This window comes from Drosophila mojavensis, unplaced genomic scaffold (assembly GCF_018153725.1).
Source record: "Drosophila mojavensis isolate 15081-1352.22 unplaced genomic scaffold, ASM1815372v1 contig_74, whole genome shotgun sequence".
Lineage (NCBI taxonomy): Eukaryota > Metazoa > Arthropoda > Insecta > Diptera > Drosophilidae > Drosophila > Drosophila mojavensis.
The window spans coordinates 22,469,065-22,485,293 of NW_025318899.1; the positions used below are offsets into that span (position 1 = coordinate 22,469,065).

The window sequence follows — 16,229 nt, forward strand, 5'->3', positions numbered from 1 at the left end:
TTAGCCATAAATGGGATCGGAACGGAAGGCCCCTACACTCAATGCTTTGGCATAAGACAAAGTAAACACGAGTAATTCACAGCTGGATGAAAGCGGCTTCGAAACTTTGTTTTGCCAGTCTAAATGAAATAATAACAAACTGCTTGTCCTTGTATTACAATATAAGGCCTTGAGTTATCAAATGTATTTGTGAAATGTATATGAAAACTGAAATCAATACATTGTGAATACCTTTCGAGTTCCGAAATTCAATTTCAATATAATATTTCACAATTTCGCAGCTTCTGCTGCAACTTAAGGCTAAGTTCATAATTCACTGTCAAGGATAAGCAATGGCAGCTTCAACACTCTCCCCCTCCCTTGCTCCACTCAGGCATTTCAATTAAAAACTTGGTGCCATTCAGAGAAAAAAAGTTTTTGCCTGGCCCCCGAGGCACTCGACAACTAGTCCAAAAATTAACTTTCACGAGTCGCAAAAATTATGACACTTGTCAAAAACAATTGTTTTGTAAATGTAAATTATTTTTGTAAATTCAAATTGCTGCTGACCTTCAATGGGTCGCAACGGCCGGCCATAAAGCAACAACTCGCCCTAATTGGGGCCAAATGTAAATCGGCTGGGCGAAAGCGACATTACAAAAACCTAGCCGCGTGTTTAATGTAAACAGCATGACTTTCACACCGAAAACACACAGCCGGCGACTGGCTGGGATCCACATATTCAGACATTCAGCTACATGGGGCCTGAGCTCCCGGGCTGCAGCTGAATGCAAAAGGATTTCCGTGCCGTCCATTTTGTCGGCTGCTGCTGCGGATGTTTTTCATTGCCGTGGATCGTGCGCGTTTAATTTGTTTAACATGCGAGTTCCGCATTGCACGAAACAGGAAAACGAAACGAAGCAGACTCCCTAATGCTCGTTCAAAAAGTAAGCCACCGTCCTCCAATTGGTCTGTAGAGCATGTTGGCTAAGCTTAATGCTCAGTTTCTGATGAATGACATTGGATGAATCCAAATATACTCTTTTAATACCTGTCTGGCTATACACAAATGTCGGATTTCGTTGCTAACCACTGGGCAAGCCAACACAGCTTTACCTGTAAATTATTCTAGCTGTCCTAGTAGCTACACACCAGGTAATTTCGACATAGCGAGTGCTTTGAATAAGATGAGGGACAACGCAGCGTTACCTTAAAACTAGTAAACTTATTTATGTTCTATCTTCTCGAAATATTGGATATATTTTGAATTTAATTTAAGTTTATTTCAGTTTTTGTAAATATGTTTTAAAAGTCAATTTAAATTAATTTGTAATATTAATTTGTATGTAAATTAATTTATAGTATTTCAAATTAAATTACATTAAATTAAATTAAATTAAAATTAAGGTATTTTTAAATTTTCATATACATATTTTTAATTTCAATTTAGTTTAATTTTGAAAATATTTGAATTTTTTTAATTTAAATTTTTTTCAAATTAAAAATTTTTTTAATCAAATTTTTGTTTTAAAGATTAATTCTAATTTGATTAGAATACAGTTAAATGATTTTTTCAATTTAGTTCATTTAAATTTCATGGTAAAATATAGTTAAATTTATTTTAATTATTTTTAATTCAATTAAATTTGATTTAATACATATTATTATATCTGAATATATTGAAGAACATTAAAATAATTTCATATTTTTCTCAAGCTTTTCCTATTTGCTAGATTTTTCTATTTATTCCAATAAATAAATAAATAAGTGGCTAGGTTAAACATATAAAAACTTCACAACAAATTATTAAATGATTTCGGACTTCAATTCATCCCGTCTAAATTCAACTCTCTTTTTGTACATCTGATATTCACTATTGTTTTCTTTTTTTTTGCTAGCACGAGAACACAAGATTTATTCATTAGTTCTTTAGTCCTAATCCAAACTTAATTAATTAACATCAATTCAATGAATTTTCTAATTGATTTAAATGGAATGCAAAAGTTAAGCCGTTGTGCAAACATCACGTAACTGAGATTTAACCTTGTTTTGGTCCATCAACCATGACTTTTTGTTTTTTCAGATGTTCCTCTGTTTCTCTCCCTGTCTCACTCTGTCTATCTTTCTCTGTCACTCAGTCAGTCATTCTCTCTCACTCTCTCTCTCTGGGGCTTCTCTGTCGAGGTCCCAGCTGACGCCCAACCACATGAGACAATGGGCACTGCATGAATACGCGTACATGTGTAACTATGTTTTGGTCCAGCATTTCAATGCATCGGAGGGGTATACATACATATATCCGAACGTGTGTATGTATGTGCGCTGTCATATACAAGAGGCCCCAAAATGGATTTCGGTACAGTCGAAGACCACGTAGCGTCACATGGCAGCACGCAGTGAAAGTGGAAGTCGAAGTGAAAGTGGCGCCTCGTCCCCCTTGAAGCAGCTGCTACACATTTTTGGGAATTTTTCCTTCACTCCTCCTCGCTTTTTCCCCTTCTCTTAATTTTTTTGGCTGCTCCTGTGAATATGATTTGTGTGCTTAAAGTGCTCCAGCTGCCATTTTTTTTTTTTTTTTTTTTTTTTTTTTTTTGGTGTTTGTTGCTTGTTGGCGCAGATTCCAAACAGAATATGTATGTTTTAGAGGAGTCTGGAGGTTACATAAAACGTAATTAAGAAGGCATTAAGTATCATGCATAAATCATTGAAAACTTGCACATTTACGCCGTTTTCTGTTGATGTGGCCCGACGGGGGTCGGGGATGGATGCTGATTCTGTTATCACATGTGGGCGAGAGTGAGTGCGAGTGGAACTTACATAAGAGAGACCTTTAGTAGACCTTTAGAGCTGTGTAGCTGAAGGTAGGAGCCGTGCCGTTATAGTCGCCCATTACTGATAATTGGATGTTGCCGAAGCGAACAAAAAAATTCTGGTGTGGCAGCCAAGTTCTCCCCATCATAGATCTGGGTCTGTTGATTGCATTTTCGGGCGACACAGAGTCGCAGAACTTTTGGCAAAAAGGAGAACTACTTCCGGCCTCCTAGAATTCGCTCTCTGCTGCTCTGCTCTGCTCATTTTGTGTAAATGTAAATGTTTCTTTTAGAAAAAGTTCGCCCTGTTAAATTATTCTCAAAATAATCATAGCAAAAAATAAATTATACTAAAATAAAAACTTGAACAAAATAAATAAACTTCATATGATAATTGAATAAGGGGTGCTAATAGATATCCTGTACCAAGCATAGGATTAGCTGTAGAAAAAGCGGACGAGTTTTCGTGATGCAGTGCGATATATAATATACGATATTCAAAATACTATATATGGTAGATGCAATGTGATTCTTATTCGATATATTATTTTGAATAAGATCACACGATCAGTAATATACGATATTTTTAGTACAATAATAAGTGTACAGTATACGAGAAACGATATACGATATAAGAAATCCAATTCTTATTCGATAAACCTTTTTTTTTAAATAAGAAAAACAATCTTATAATCTCATTTGAATACTATATTCATGGTACAATATAAAATATATGTACGATATATGTATTTAAAACTTATAATTGGGGGCAACGAGTGTCGCGATTTGCACGGATAGCCCAAATCGTGATATGCGATTGATAATAAAAGATTATATACCATATTTAATATACAAATCATTAATTTTAAAAAGTGCCCCTATTACAATAAACATTTGATTTTATTTTGCAAAAACTTCGGATTCTTACAAAAATGTCGTAATAACTTACAAACAAAGGCCAGTCGCTTACAAATAACATTCATGTACATTGCGAAAGTGGTTTTGTGCCTGGTCAGTTGGAACAATTTTGTTGTAAAATTCGGCTCGCCTGTTACATATGGCTGGCTCATAATCAAAATATACAATTGCTTTCTAAGCAGGGTATTAAACTCATGCAGGATAAATGCTGTTGCTTTATATTTGAGTTTGTGCAGTCAAGCGATGCAAGCCAGCGAAGAGAACAAACAAAATGAAAAACGGGAAACAGAAATAGAAATAAAAATAAAAATAAAAATAAGCATATAGAACTAAACAGGCCAAGTTAGCTGTAAGCCAGCCATAAGAGACATATCCAAAAATTGTATGTAGCAAAAAAAAAAAAAAAAAAAAAACAACAAACGAAAAACAGCTCAAAACGAGCGTGCTCTACTTCACGAAGCGCACATTTTAAAGTCCATTCGAGCATTAAATATCTAGACCACAGAACAACAACAACAAGCATAACACGGAATATGGTGCAGCAGCAGAGAATTGGCCGAGATTTAAGCCGTAAAGGTTTTCCGACCACAAAACCGCCATGCCCATGGCCATTGCCACATCAGCCATAAAGCGTGAGTCAAAGCTCTGCAAAAGCGCTCAAAGGCAGCCGAAGCAGCGTACGAGAGAGATAGCAATAGACAGTGAGAGAGCCGAGAGCTGAGCAAAACTGTTGTCAGCTGTTGAGTCGTTGGGCTGAGCCACGTGTGGAAGCTTTTCGCTTGCATTGCGATTGTTTGTAAACAAGCTGAAAGCTCTACAACAGCTGGCTGTAATTGCGTGTCACAGTGGGCTGAATGTGTGCGAGCATTGAATGAAAGAGGGATTCGTTAAGGTTGGGTTCAATCAATAATATTATATAATTGTATAATAATAGTGATGATAATAATTGGTAAATTTCTGGCAGCTAAAGTCATATTCATTCAATTTTGCTTCAATTTTGGATTAAGAAATTATGTCAAAATTCCGTTTGCATTTCATTTCTGGTCAACATCACATCAACATCACAATGAGAGTGAAATGTGCTCTAATTGAAGTAGAGCGTGAAATACACTCGGATATTGAATGAAATGGTTAATGACAATAATTTAATATAGACAATGGACATATATTAATTCAATTATCAAAGGCAGCGAGCGAATGCAAATGAACTCAACGACACAGACTGAAAATTAAAGTCCAAGCTCGTGCAATTTGAGGCCAATTCGAGTCATAAAACACAAATCGCAGACAAGCGACGACAAGGCACGCGCGTAGCTGTTAGCGATTGCCAAACTGATTGGAATACTTAAATATGTATGTAGAGCTATCTGTGAAATGGAAAGCTGCTGCTGCCCGCATCAAGGGTCTGCAAAGAGAGTTGAGTTGGCCACTAACCTTTCGTCTTCTGCGGGCCATCGGTGCTGTCGTCGTCTTCCGCTGTCTGCGCCACTTTGTACGCTCCTCCGTTTCATTGTCAAATAAGTTCTCGACGCTGCTGTCGCTGTCGCTGCCGATGCCGCTGCCGCTGCCACTGCCACTGCCGGGGTCGCTGCTTTGGAGACTCTCCACATCGGAACTGTCACTTGAGTTCAAGTCTTTCTGCGATTTGCCCGCTTCAACGTCGCGCTGCCGCAGCGGTCGGTAGTCGGCTTCGCTGCTGCTGGCGCTGCTCTTGAAGCGCCCGCGAAATGATTTATAGAGGCCGGCGCCGACGCTGGCAATGCGGCCGTGGATGGCAGCCGTTGCTGCTGCATTGCGTCTGCTCTGGCTGCGCCGCTTGCTCGCCTTCTGCCGTGCACTGAGCCGCGATGCATCGACTGACTGCGCAGCCGTCACATCTAGAAAGGCACTCATGCTGCCTATGAATAATGATAATACTCTTGATTCCCAGTTATGTAATGATGGTTGTTGTTATCGTTGATTTTGCTGTTGTTGTTGTTGCACTCTTTGTCGTTGGCATTGCCGAGACCGCTTAGAGATTCGCTTTATGCACTCCTGAGTTTTCCAACCAATTACGAGTGTTTTCTACCATTTGCTGTATTTGGATCTGCCAAGAGAAGTGGGCGAAAATTTGCATGTGTTGCATTAATTAGGAAATTCGATAGGTGCGCCTACGGTTTTCCATGTCTCTGACACGGATTGTTGACTTTATAGCGTATGTACATGTGTATGTTTTAGCAACGGGGAAGCGGACCAGAGAATATGCCCAGAACATGCTATGAAAAATTGCGGGAAATGAGCCAAGCCAAGCCAAGACGAGTGAAATACTTTCAAATTGCGGCAAATTCGCTGCTCAGTGGATGCCCAAAGATTTGATCTACACTGCAATCAAAGCTATAATTTCCAAACAAGAGCATAAAGTAAGCAATATTTATCTACAATTTACAAGAATTAATTTAGAGCAAGCAATTATTAAGACTTTAGAGTGGAGCTATGAAAAGACGGACAGTTAAAGAGCACACAAAGTTTTTACATTTGATTAATTGAAGTATAAAGGGATAAAAATGTACAAGTACAAATCTAATTGAAATCGAAGATGAAGAAGCTCTCAAAGATTTACTTTTCTATATACTATATATTATTTTATATGAATATTTATTTTAATATATTTTTATTATTAAGACAACTTAAACATTATTGTAATCTTAATTTGAAATCGCGCAAGTTAACTCTCGATTGATCTCCGTCTCTCGCCCTCATCAATTAAATGCGAAAATTTAAATATTCCGTTTAGTATTTTGTTAATTCATGGTTCAATAAAAATGCAAAAAGAAAATATCAAACGAAAACAGCGGCAAATGAAGCGTCGAATGAAAATGCGAATTTTGCTTGGTTTTCTTTTTGCCTTTAGGCCCGTTGCTTGCAAGTGAAAAGCGTCGGAAAACATAAAAGGCACAAATGAGGAGTAAATTGCGAGTACCGATGCCGCGGCCTCCACATATCGCACATGATGACACAGGTAAACGAGTTCATCTTGTGACAGCAAAACCTTAATCTGCCCAATACCCAGTGATCAATACTACACGTGCATTAACTGATAACATGTATTATTGATTACTAGTGAACTAAAGTCGGATTTAGCTGGTAACGAAAGAAATACAAATAGGAATAGTCGGGAGAATCCCAATCCGAATCCGAATTATAGCTCAATGCAATACTGGTTTATGGATAATATCAACAATATATTAAATAAGTCTATAGATAGTTTTGGAGAGGATTAGTAATCTATTTAGGCTTTAAGCTGTTTCGTCTGACTAGGTAGAGGAAGCTTGACAATTCCTACAATTTTTATGAATTTAAAATAGAAAACTTCAAGGGAAATATCAAAAGAAAACACCGGCATAACTCAATTTCACAAATTTAAGACATAGTTTTATTAAATTTGCACTTTACCAAAAGCTATTCATATGCATGTACTTTAATTCTTAATTCTTTATATATTTTTAATTTAAACTAAAATACTTCAAATATTGTATAAAAAGAAGGGATTTTATTTTTGTATTATTTTATGTTATATATTTTTTGTAAAATCATTATACTTTATAAGAGGTAAGAAACTAAAAAACTAAAGCAACAAATCAATTCCATTATTTGTATAAACAAAAGTATAACTTTTTATATTATGTGTGATCAAATGAGGAACATTCCCAAATTGCAGTAGGGAATTTATTTTATTAATTATTGGTAAATATTTATAATAGATTATAGATTAAAGATATTTTCTTAACTGGGAGTGTAAATAAAAAAGGTAAATTTAGAATACTACGGTTATATACAAGAAATACTTCCAAGCTTGCAAATATTTTGGACTGTAATTTCTGTTACCCGGCAGATAAATTAAGCAACTTATTTTCTCTTTAATAAATATCCAACGCTTTTGTCAAAAAATAGAGCAGTGTATCAAATATAACTATAATTCATATAACTTTATGATAGCTTTTATGAGTCTTAAATTAGACTCTTTCAGTTACAGAGCTAAGCCCCCGCAAAGGCAATCAAATTATATTTAAACTTGCAAATCACGATATCTGGATTCTCTGTTAACTCAATGTGTGTCAGCTGGCAAGTAAAGCGTATTGCTCCGCTCAGGAAATGGCTATTAAATGGGCTATCAAAATAATCCATTGCCGCATTCGATAAGCATTAAATTGATTTAAATTCTTGCTGTGTATTGACGTTGTGGGCATAATAAACAAAATTTTAAATCGATGCCGCCCAGGCACAAGAACAGACACAGCCCCACCCCCAGCCTCAGGAAAAGCCCCAGAGACAGTGCGCCACACACACGCACGCACACGCACACGCACACGCACACAATGACTGACAGATACAGAGAGGGAGCGGGAGACTCTCACCCGGAGGAGCGACTGCACACCATGGCAAACTGTCACATTAGCATATTGAGAACGCAACGGGCCAACAAAAATGCGACTTGTTCTTTGCTTTGTTGTTTGCCAGTCAAGCGGCGATGCCGTTGACGTAGACGTAGACGTTGACGTTGACTCTGACGTTTACGTCGAAGTCGACGTCGACGTCGGTGTCGCAGTCGGCTGCGCAACTTTGGCTTGGCCAGCAGATCGTGGCCGAGGCATTGGCTGCGGTATCAGTCGCTTTGCAGACTTTCGCGTGTGCGGTCGAACCGAAAGAGACTGAGTCGGAGAATCAGAGAAGCGCGACAGCCGTTATATCAAAAGAATATCCAATAAGAAGAAAGACAGACAGAAAGACAGAAACGAGAAATTCTGTATGTTTGGGCGCGACTTGTTGACAGTTTGAATTATGTGCTGGACGAGTGTGAAAAGTGAGAAATAGTCCATACAAAACGAATTGGATGCATGTGATTAACATAATTAATAAGTGAGGTGAATGGGCATACACCCGATGAACCAATCTGAAGCCAAAAATCACAAAATATCTACAAGTTGTTGTAACGGTAACAAGAGTTGAGTTGAGTTGAGTTGAGTTGAAGCCAGCGTTTAGCTGCCTCATTAAGCTATCATTGCACGCGCGCAACAACAAATCGTTGGCCAACCAGTTAGAGCTGAAGATGCGGCTGCTGCTCCACTTACATCACTGGCCATTAGCATTGGCCATCGCTTCCTGCATTGTCGCCGCCTCAACAAGCACAGCAGCAACAGCAAAAGCAACAACAACAGCAACAACAGCGCCAAGTGGGGCCACATCAAGAACGACGACAGCAACATCATCCTCCATACCAGGCAAATATCAGGCATATGGCAGCCAACACCAGCCGAAGAAGCTGCGAGTTGGAGTCGGAGCTGCTGGCAACTCCAACGGCAGTGAACCAGTAAACCAGTTCCGGCAAAATCCGATCAAGAATTGGTTTGGCGTCTTCAATCGTAATAATTCGCCAGCAGCTCACAGCCAAACGGCGACATGTTCCTGCAGGTGGGTAAAGGTGGGAAAAAAAACAGTTCCACTCAAGATTGCAACTGACGGCATCCAGTTAGCCGAGTTAGTTAACCAGCCGCATTTTATTGGGTGTCACTGTCACGGCATACAAATCGCGCTTACAGTTAAAGAGGCAGCTGCACGCGATCAGTGCACTCCTCTAGATCTTCTCGAGCATCAGGAAATGTCATCTCTTATGAATATTTATGTAGGTGGCGAGCTTGCCACACACCGTTGCACACAGTCCATACATGGCTCAATAAGTGCCCCATTATGAACCCAACTCAGCTGTCAGCGCTGAGGGCAAGACGAAACCAATGCAAATTATACAAAAGTGGCCTAACGGCAAAGATTCTAGTTTCAGTTCCGACTATACTTATTTTTGGAGCTGAGGAAGATCATATTAACAAATGAGCAAAGGCAGTTGGCTTAAAGGGGTCAAAGTTGGCTAGAATTTCTAATTTCTTCAGCTAAGTCGGGTTCTTAATTGAAGGTTAAAATGAAAATTTTAAATTTGGAATACGAGTATCATATTATTATTCTTTAGTTTTCTGTTGAGCTAAAGCTGAAGCTAAACAATTAGGAATACAATACTGGCTCATAATTTATCATAAATGGAAATTTTCTTTTCAGTTTTTTTTTTTTTTTTACTAGTATAACAAAAATCTCCCAACGCGTTGTTAATAGGCCATTAATTAACTTCTATTTAATTTTCCGATTCCCCATAAAATTATAAAAATATTCGAAACTAAAGAAAGATTTGTCTGCTCAATGAGATCCACTGGAAAATCACTTAACAGACGTAAACCCAACATCAACCTAATATAAAGATTAAATATCACATGCTTGTTATACAAAATTAATTCACGAAAATTTCATCAAATTTCCATCAATTAATTAATTTTATTTTGTGTCTAAATGACAGTTAAATTTTTGTTTAAATTTAGAATGCAGCTTAAACCAAAAAGCTGAGCAGCTTGCAGTTCCAATTAGAAAGTAATTTTCGAATACCAATTGGATATTTATAGGGTTTAATCATCCATAGATTGAAAGTTCGAGAAATACAGTGATTTTAACTTTTGATAATGAAACCAGCAACAAAGAGAATTGCCTTTCTAAATAATGATGTTAGTCTTTATGGCTTTCCATTTTACGCATCAAATTGAAAATTAACTCAGAACTTGGTGCTGCTCTGCACTTGGTTACATTCTGAGGCATACTTGAGGCAAACTCCACCTTTGTGGCTCAGCTACGCAGTTCTTGACTCTAGAGCTGTCGATTTGAAAGGCATTCCTGAGATGCCTGCGGCAAAGTGCAAATTGCATTGCCGTGGTGCTTTGCGCTGCCAATGGGGATTTGGAATGGGTTCTAGGCTCTCGACATTGGCATTGGCATTGGCTTTCGCATTGGCATTTTGAAGTACCCCAGGGTATTGATGGAGTCCAAACAGTTTGCATGAATGCAGAGACACTTCACTCCAGGGAGTTCTTAAGAATGCGTTTGTCGGCACACCCAGCTTTGGAATTTTAACGATCGACTAAACTTTTCCAAGAGACTCGACTAGCTCGAATTAGCTTAGGTCAGTATCAGAGTGAAGTGAAAAAGTCTCTTCCAGATTTTCACTTTTATTTTCGAACATATCAAAATTTATGGCCATTAAGGCTACAGATGTTTTTCTTTTTGTAAAGGTTTTCTACTTTTACCCAAAAGAACGAATTAATCCCATTCCTTAGTCACGTTGGCTAAAGTCTTCAGCATTTCAAAACTTTGATCGTATAAGCCTAAAACCCGTTTTAATTCTTCTTTTTGTAACTTTTATATTTGTTTTTACTTTTTTTTTTTTGCATATCAAATTAAATGGGTCTGATTTCCATAAGCTTTGATAAGAGCTTTGCCTATTTTAAATATTTCTGTTCTCTGAATTGTATTTATATACTGTAAATATACATATAAACACACATATATAAATTCATATGTATTCAGATATCAGGTAGGGCCAATGCGTCATATGTTCATTGGCATTTAGCAAAGGGAACGTCGCATTCTCTTTGAATTGGGTCGCCGATTTTTATTGTCTTTGTTTTTGCATGTCTCTGGCTTTCGGGACGCCTTCAATTTTGCCTTGCCTTGCCTTGCCTTGGCCACCATTTTTGGGGCAATGACTCGGTTAAGCAACGCCAAAAAAAGATATCAAGCCCGAGATTGTTGTTGTTTTAAGCAGACGATTGATTTGTGGTCAAAAAATATATTTAGTATATAAGTTTGTATAGCCTGACTTTAGAGAACTGGTTGTTCTTCCCCTCTCTGCCTCTCTCTCCCACACTCTCCCTCATTTCATTTATCAATCTGCCTCTCATTCTCTTTCCATTTCTCAGTGCCTCTTTTGAATGCATTTACTTCAATTTTTGGCAATTATAAACCAGTTTTATGTAACGATGTCATTTCAAATATGTCGGAAAAACTGCAAAGCGAATCAGTTGCACGCCAGCTCGTTAAAGACTTTGACACTTTCTTTGCGGCATTGGTAATGAGGTTTGCTGGGTTGTTGAACTCTGAACTACTCATCGAAGATTGCCTTCAATGAAATGAACATGGAAAATTGTGTTTAGTCAGGAATGAACAGAAAACTAATTCTGCTTCAATTGTGGTGCAAATCAAAGTATTATAGAATCAGAAAAATAATTATATAATAAGTGTTGGCTGAGAAATGTATTTTGATTAAATTAAATATTCATTATTCAATTTAAATATTTGTTTTAGAGTTATGTTATAAATTGGTTTATAAAATGTTGTATTCAGCCTGCAAAATTTATTCAGTAAATGTTGTTTTATTTATTTATTTATTTTTTTTAATATGTTCGGAAAACAACATAACAGAATCTTAACATCATATTTTTTCTCTGATATGTAACGACAAAAGCTTGACTCTCTTTGTGTTAGGGCTTGCAAAAAAAAAAAAAAAAAAAAAAAAAAGATACAAATTGTTACTACATGAAATACAAAAATTAACTAAAATACATCTGAAGCCTTTAAGTAAAATGTCATGAAGGGAATATTTTATGTGTATGAACGACTTCACTTGCCTATTATTTACCTATATTTCTTTTATTTTAGAAAGTTTACAAAAATGTGAGCTTGAATTTTATGAGTATTAAAACACTACAAAATCATATTCGTTTCATTCAATGAATTTAAATTTAATAAATACGCTGGGTCCGATACGCCGATAGGAAGGTTTAGTGAGACGATGATTTAGATTAGATGATTTAAATAAGTATAAACAGATTATGTAGTTTGTGTTTAAGGACATTGACTTATATGAGTCAGTAAAGAAGGCGTGGCTTCAGGCTTCATACATCCTACAAACGGTGTGTATCTACTATTCTAATTATGCTAAAATGCAGTGCATTGGAATCTAAATGAACTCCTAAGTCTATGCTCATGACTTAAGATGACCTTCAATAATTGGTTTAGAATTTAGATTTCTGGCCTACAGTGCTAAGTCAGTATGGCTACCCATCTTCAATGCTTATCATGCCTTACTAGTGTAGAGAATTGAACTGCCAAGAGAGTTTGGTGCAGTCGGTCACAGTGCACTCAATTGTCAGCAGCTTGATGGAGTGGATGACAAACATATATAAAATACTGAAGTCCGCTCACATTCTGTGCCTTTCGACTGTTGCAGGTGCGGGGAGCGTAACGACGAGTCGAGGATCGTCGGGGGCACTACAACTGGCGTCAGCGAGTATCCCTGGATGGCCAGACTGAGCTACTTCAATCGATTCTACTGCGGCGGCACGCTGATCAACGATCGCTACGTGCTGACGGCGGCGCACTGCGTCAAGGGCTTCATGTGGTTCATGATCAAGGTGACTTTTGGCGAGCACGATCGTTGTAATGACAAGGAGCGTCCGGAGACGCGCTTTGTGCTGCGCGCCTTCAGCCAGAAGTTCAGCTTCTCCAATTTCGACAATGACATCGCCCTGCTGCGCCTCAACGATCGCGTGCCGATCACCAGCTTCATCAGACCCATCTGCTTGCCCCGCGTGGAGAAGCGCGACGACTTATTCGTGGGCACGCGTGCCATTGCAACAGGTTGGGGCACGCTCAAGGAGGACGGCAAGCCCTCGTGCCTGCTGCAGGAGGTGGAGGTGCCAGTGTTGGAGAACGACGAGTGCGTGGCCCAAACGAACTACACACAAAAGATGATCACCAAGAACATGATGTGCTCTGGCTACCCGGGAGTGGGCGGACGCGACAGCTGCCAGGGCGATTCGGGAGGTCCTCTGGTCCGCTTGCGGCCCGACGACAAGCGCTTCGAACAGATCGGCATCGTCTCCTGGGGCAATGGATGTGCGCGACCCAATTACCCAGGTGTCTACACCAGAGTCACTAAATATCTCGACTGGATTGTGGAGAACTCAAAAGATGGCTGTTTCTGCGACGAGGATTACTAAACGTTCGAATTCTCTTTCAATTTAGTTCTAGTTCTACATTTAGTCTTAATGCTCTATATATATAAATATTTTGTACTTTTATACAGAGAGATAAACACGAAAAAACAACTGAATAAAATTATAATATACTTAGTATACATCGTAAAAAAGAGAATTCTGTTGAGGAAAATTAATCTAGTTGTTCTTGACTTTTTTGGAAATGTACTATTCGTGTAGATATTATTGTAATTCCTTTATTATACTCATGTCCTTCTTTTAATATTTTTAAACACTGGTTATAATCATTACGCTTAGCATGATTTTTGAAAAAAATAAGATACACACCATCAAATAAGTCACACAGAAGTATTTGGTACGAAGTATCTGCTAGTCGTGCTTCTCGTTCTTCAGGGATACTACAATATCAGAAAAGCAGTAACCTGCTTGGGCAATATTCAACTGTTTGCCCAGCGTCTGCTTGCTATAAACACTGCTTGCATTCGAAATTTTCTTTTTAACTTTTCCTTTACATATTGTAATTCATTTGCAATATAATATAGCAACGAAAGAATTAAAGCAATAAAATAATTAAATAAATATTGTGCATTGTATATAGTCCACTATATGTATCCAGCTATCAGACTCAATCCCTATTATGATGAAATAATATAACACCGGAATGCTCTTCAGAATCTAGTCTGTTTTGAAAATGCAAAGGAAATTCCATGGTTATATCTTAAAGAGAACAACTATGTTAACCAAATACCTCGTAGACAATGGTATGTTTCATGATTCCCATACTACTCGTTAAATACTCACTGTATAATATTCCTAACTGCCAGTCGAAGCCAATCTTAGGCACATGGCAAACATACACAACACTTACATATAAGAGCAGCTCAGCTTATACTAACATAACAAACAGAAGCGCTCACATTTGACTTTTCGATACGGTGTCTGCGCCAAAAAAATGAAAGAAAAAACAAATAACGATGAGGAATATCGAAAAAAGCTGTTGCTGCTGCTGCTGGAAAACTGGTTTCACCTTGCTGAAACAGCTGTGAATATACAGAGCCTAAAGCCAGAGACATCTAGCATTTGTACTAACTACAAAGAGCATCAGAGCAGCAGCAGAAATCTCTAAAGAGTTGAAATGAAGAGGAGAGCCCAATAAATACGTTTGCTCAAAGTAAACTCGTCGAATTCGTTTACTTTTGGTATTTCGCCTAATTGCCAAACAGAGCTCGGAGTGAATCACTCCCAACGACTTGAAAGTCTGAAGTAGGGAGAACCAGATAGTATCACTGATAACAACACTATATTTAGCCCACTCTATTGCACTAATGGCCACTTTGAGGTAAAAAGCCGCGTCTCAGTTAATTTAATGGCAATGCAGAGATTTGCTCATTTGCGTAATTCACTTGCAACTCACTTGCGTAATTGTTCAATATGAAAATGAAGATTTGCGCATTCGCAAGATACTTTTGTATCTTGTTGCCTTTTCGACTGTCACCTTCCAGGTCTCTTGGCCTCTGCAGCAGCAGCTTGTGACAACTTTTTGGCTTTTTCTTTTGTAATTGTCGTTCGCTTTCAACGAGCCTATAGTTTTCTTGTTTTTCGTCGCTTTTCGCTGCCAGCAGCTGTTGTTTACCGTTTGCCGCTCGCGCACTCACTAAAAAAAAAAAAAACAGAGATTGTTTGGAGCATCGTCTCGGGTGCTGCTCACATGCTCAGCTGCTCAGCTGTTGAGTTTATAGTTGCAAAATTATTGTAACTCCTCTCTCACTCGCTCTCGACCTCTCTCGCTCGTTCGGTCTATCTGTCTCCGGCAGAGTAGGCCTGTATTATATGAAGTAGTCAAATGACATTTTGTACACAGGCCGACGTAAATTTGTTTACATTTAACATTTGTAAATCAACTTATATTTCTATTTGAGCATATACGCATTTTTAAACTTACCGATATCATGTCTTCGCCGGATAAAGAGGACGTCGCCAATTCTGACGACAGTCAATTGCCAGAGATTGACAATGATCTACAGCTGGCCGCGACGCCCTTGAATGGGGATATTTTTGCAGAGATTGACAAACGCTTGGGCTTGCTGTTGGAACGGGCCAATAAGCTGGAGAACACGCTGAATCAACTTAATGGTAAATGCATGAGTGAGAATCAGAATCTGGAACTGGACCTAATTAAGGATGTGGACGATGATAACCGCTTTGAAGATGACAGTGATTTGACTGGATCTGACAGCTTAGATCCAGATTCATCAGATACCAATGCTGCCATTGATGCCCTTTCTGAGGATCTTCAGAAAATACATCTGGACGAACACGAAGATTAGTTACAGCTGGGAGCTATACAGAAGTACATTGCGAAAAGAATTTCAATCCCCCATTACATGCACACCAAATACTTTCCACAAAACGTTAGAGAGAAAATTCGTTATCAATGTAAACCAACTACGTTATTGTTGTGAATTGCAAATGTAAAAAAATTAGGCTCATCGATTGCTCTGGTGGCGCCATCTATGAGTTAATTTCCTTATTAAAATGAGTTGCTGCTTGCCAGCAAACTATATGCATACTGCTTGTCACTCCCTCATTAGCTTTGCGGATCTATGTATTTATTTTT

At 38.2% G+C, this 16,229-nt stretch overlaps 2 protein-coding genes across 2 annotated transcripts in view; one reads left to right on the forward strand and one right to left on the reverse strand.

The window, feature by feature from the left end:
* LOC6583338 (venom dipeptidyl peptidase 4) overlaps window positions 1-5,793 on the reverse strand; it is a 71,141-nt gene extending 65,348 nt beyond the window's left edge. The window contains exon 1 of the mRNA XM_015162820.3: window positions 5,142-5,793. Within this exon, the coding sequence (XP_015018306.1) occupies window positions 5,142-5,600 (459 nt within the window). The 5' untranslated portion in view covers window positions 5,601-5,793. The remainder of the gene's footprint in view (window positions 1-5,141) is intronic.
* A 2,543-nt stretch (window positions 5,794-8,336) lies between these two features.
* On the forward strand, window positions 8,337-13,752 carry LOC6583346 (venom protease). Its single transcript, XM_002008980.4, has 2 exons — window positions 8,337-9,155; window positions 12,844-13,752. The coding sequence occupies exons 1-2, from the start codon at window positions 8,794-8,796 to the stop codon at window positions 13,613-13,615; spliced, it is 1,134 nt and encodes a 377-aa protein (XP_002009016.1). The 5' UTR covers window positions 8,337-8,793; the 3' UTR covers window positions 13,616-13,752.
* The last annotated feature ends 2,477 nt before the right edge of the window (window positions 13,753-16,229 follow it).